This window comes from Miscanthus floridulus, chromosome 14 (assembly GCF_019320115.1).
Source record: "Miscanthus floridulus cultivar M001 chromosome 14, ASM1932011v1, whole genome shotgun sequence".
In the NCBI taxonomy this organism is placed as follows: Eukaryota; Viridiplantae; Streptophyta; class Magnoliopsida; order Poales; family Poaceae; genus Miscanthus; species Miscanthus floridulus.
Genome location: NC_089593.1, coordinates 58,935,484 through 58,938,964, shown reverse-complemented (window position 1 = coordinate 58,938,964; position 3,481 = coordinate 58,935,484). Strand labels below are relative to the sequence as shown.

The window sequence follows — 3,481 nt, the reverse complement described above, 5'->3', positions numbered from 1 at the left end:
GTGAAGGTGGATGTGGAAACTTGTCTTTGTACTTGTTGGTGGCATCATTGAACACTCTCATGTCATGTATTGAACCCGGTCAGCCCGCAAGAACAAATGTGAACCTCATGTCGAAGTCACAAACAGCAAGCACATTCTGTGTAGTGAATCCCTTCCAACATAGATGTTGAACCACCTTATCATTTGCACCACAACTGGTATATGAGTGCCATCTAATGCTCCTATACAATTGTTGAAGTGTGGAAAGAACCTAGAATTCTGCAGCCTACAGTGCAATGCTCTAAATTCAGGGTCCAGTGGCCTAATTATGTCAGCTGCCAGCTTCACAACACACTTCAAAACTTTTTCAAAGTTGCGGTGAACTGTGTCTAATGACCTCTCCATTCGGTTCTCAGCTTGCCTGACTGACTGAGGTGCACCAACCATCCAAAGAAACATTCCTAAGGCATCTACCGAACTATTTTTTTTGTGGACTTTAGGCCATATGATTCCACCAACAGATCATGAAGATGATCAAATAATGGTCTACTCATTCTGAACATGTTATAGCATTTGGCCTCCTCTTAGCTTTGTTGAAGTAAGTGTCATGGTTCAAACCAAACATGAGGAAACCATCCATGACCTCCCTTTCATGTTCCTCCTCCTCCAGTATAAGCTTCACAAGTTCATCATCACTTGAGTTAGTCTCCCCACCCACATCCTGAGACACCAGTGAGCACAAACTCATAAGGTAACATTTCACAAGACAGAAATATTTCAATACCAGATATAGTTCATCACAAATAGGTTCACATCACAAATATAGATAATAGGTTCACATGACAACTAATAGATAATAGATTCCCATGACAACTAATAGATAATAGGTTCACATGACAAACTCAAATAATAGATAATAGGTTCATAGCCCCATCTCACGACCCAATCTAATCCAAGTTGTGCTGCCTGCAGTATCTCTTCAAGAAGGCCAACCTTCCTTCTGGTGTAGTCATGTTAACGAAGAACTCTCTGCTGTAGTCATCTTTGCAAATCAGAGAGACAGCATAGTACTCTGGATCTGTTTCTTCCACCCCACACTCTAAACCCAACTGCTGAAGTTGCCTGACAGAAAAACTCAACTAAGACTTCCTCTGTTGCTTCTCAGTGTAAGCTGCCTTCAAGTACTCATTTCTTTCAGCTGCATTCTTAGAAGAGAAACTAATGTAATCCTTCATCATCCTAACCATTGGGCTTTTGGACTTCTTGCTAGGACTTTCAGCTGTGGTGCTAGTACTGCTTGCTCTCTTGCGGCTATTTGAACTCATAGGACTCTGTTCCATAGGGGCTTCCATGTCTTCAAATCCATTGTCCTCATCCTCATGTTCTATAGGGGCTCTATGATCATCAATATTGCTTTGTCCAGCAACACAGGAAGTGGAACCATCCACAGCAACACCCTCGAATATTTGCTCAAGCTCTGGTAGGTACTCAGGAGGCCCCCACCTTAGTTTCTTCCAATCTGGATGCTTCTGCACATGTTAAAAAGTCAAGTTAGAAAGTGGTCAATGAATATAAGACCATAAATGAACAATTCAATAGCATAAAGAAGTACCTCTGTTGCATCTTCCCACCATTGATGATCTGCAGTAGGCCAACCATTTTCATCACGACCTAAGCCACTGTTGGTACGGAGATCTTTTATGAACCGGAACATTTGCTTCAGTTGCCTGATTCGGTTACTGATCTTCTTCCTATCATGGTTCAAGTTTGTTGCACAGTGGTACTTTTCTATGATCAGCTTGTACCCGCTTGCTGTCATAGTTCCTTTGTTGTAGTTACCCAAAGCAATTTGTTCAACGAGCAATTTACACAACAGTTTATTATTGTATTCCGACCAATTTGCCTTGTCAGATTTATTCTAGAACATGCATCACAAGAATGGAAGTATTATCAGTTTAACATACACAATCACAATCACATTCTTTTTTTTAGAACTGCATACTCACATTCTAAAATGAAATCATAAGCTCATAGTTCTATCTCCATTTTTTTAACTGTGCAGTTGAGTTTCTTTGTATGATAAAAGGAAAATGAACTGCATACTCACATTCCAAAATGAACTGCATACTCACATCATTATATTTTTTTCGGAACTGCATACTCACATTCTTAAATGAAATCATAAGCTCAAAGTTCTCCCAAACAAAGCATGCATACTCATTTGAAACAAGCAAACTTTACTGATTTGGATGAAACCAAGTTTTTTACGGATATACCTGAGGGCTCTGAAAAATCTCTTCGACACCGTTGTCGGCACCATCGTCCTCGTCTTCACCTCGCCGTCCACCACCGCGAACTGCGGCACGGCTTCCTGATCCAGGAGGCACCGAGGACATGTCATGGCCGCTGGTGGTAACTGGTGGCTTGGGAGCGTGACGGACACGAGCGGAGGCCAAAGGCTCCGAGCGCCCTCCACCGCGGCGTTGCGTCGCGGCACTCGGGCTCGCGCGGTCGAGAGCGGCGGCGGCGTTACAAGCGAGCCAGGGGATAGGGTTGTGCCGCGTGTGGGGAGCATGGGGAGCGACACGGGTATGAGGCGTCCAACGCCGGTTTAGCCCAGTTTAGGCCCTCTTTGAGAGCAAAATATTTTAGCCCAATTTTTAGGCATTTGCTCACTTTTAGCCCCCTATTTTGATCTCCATGGCAAAAAAAGGGCTAAAAGTGTAGGGCCAAAGTTTTGCCATGGGATCCAAACAGGGCCAAACATATCTCCAGATGCGGGCCTCCATGTCGGTCGCTACTTATGTTTTAATCAAAAACTATTGACGCGGTCAACAATGCCATTCTCGGCTAATCCATATAAATAACAAAAAAAGTCTGCAGCCCCACCGCTGCCTCCGTCGCCGCACAAGCACCACCGTTCCATCGTCGAGCATGCCAGCATCGCCGTATATCATCCATGTCCCACCTCCTCGAATGTGGATGTTGTTCTTGCTGCCATGGAGGTTTCCCTTGCCACCGTATTGACCACCTGTGCTGGATCCCCACCCAAGGCATCTCAGGCATAATGACAACCAGGTGCAGCATGGCCAAGCATGATTTGCCATAAACTACAACCTGCGAGGAAAGGGTAGAGAGAGTGAAGAAGAGAAAGGCAGAGTGATGAAGAGGGAGAGACAGGGGTCATTATTACTACAATCTGCACATGACTGAAGACGATGATGATGGCCTGCGGAGCACTACCGGGATATGCACGGCTCGCAAATGCCATTCACGTTGTTAAGAGCTTTGGTCTCCCCTGATTCCACCTCAAACTCTTGGAAGTCATTGTCCTCCATGCACCCTCCACGGTGGTGCGGGCTGGCAATGAACAAGATCTGTGGCCTAGCTACTCCACTGTAGCATGTGGTCCGACTTCCATTACTAGATCCTGCGGCAACCTTTTCAATCCTATAAACACATCCCCTTGCCACTTGATCTGCACCATCCTTGGCTGCAAATT

General features: G+C 44.9%; 1 protein-coding gene across 1 annotated transcript; it reads right to left on the bottom strand.

The window, feature by feature from the left end:
- Positions 1 to 898: 898 nt before the first annotated feature.
- Positions 899 to 1,884, bottom strand: LOC136502684 (uncharacterized). Its single transcript, XM_066497923.1, has 2 exons — positions 1,592 to 1,884; positions 899 to 1,508 (listed from the first exon to the last, which is right to left on the bottom strand). The coding sequence occupies exons 1-2, from the start codon at positions 1,796 to 1,798 to the stop codon at positions 1,119 to 1,121; spliced, it is 597 nt and encodes a 198-aa protein (XP_066354020.1). The 5' UTR covers positions 1,799 to 1,884; the 3' UTR covers positions 899 to 1,118.
- Positions 1,885 to 3,481: the final 1,597 nt, after the last annotated feature.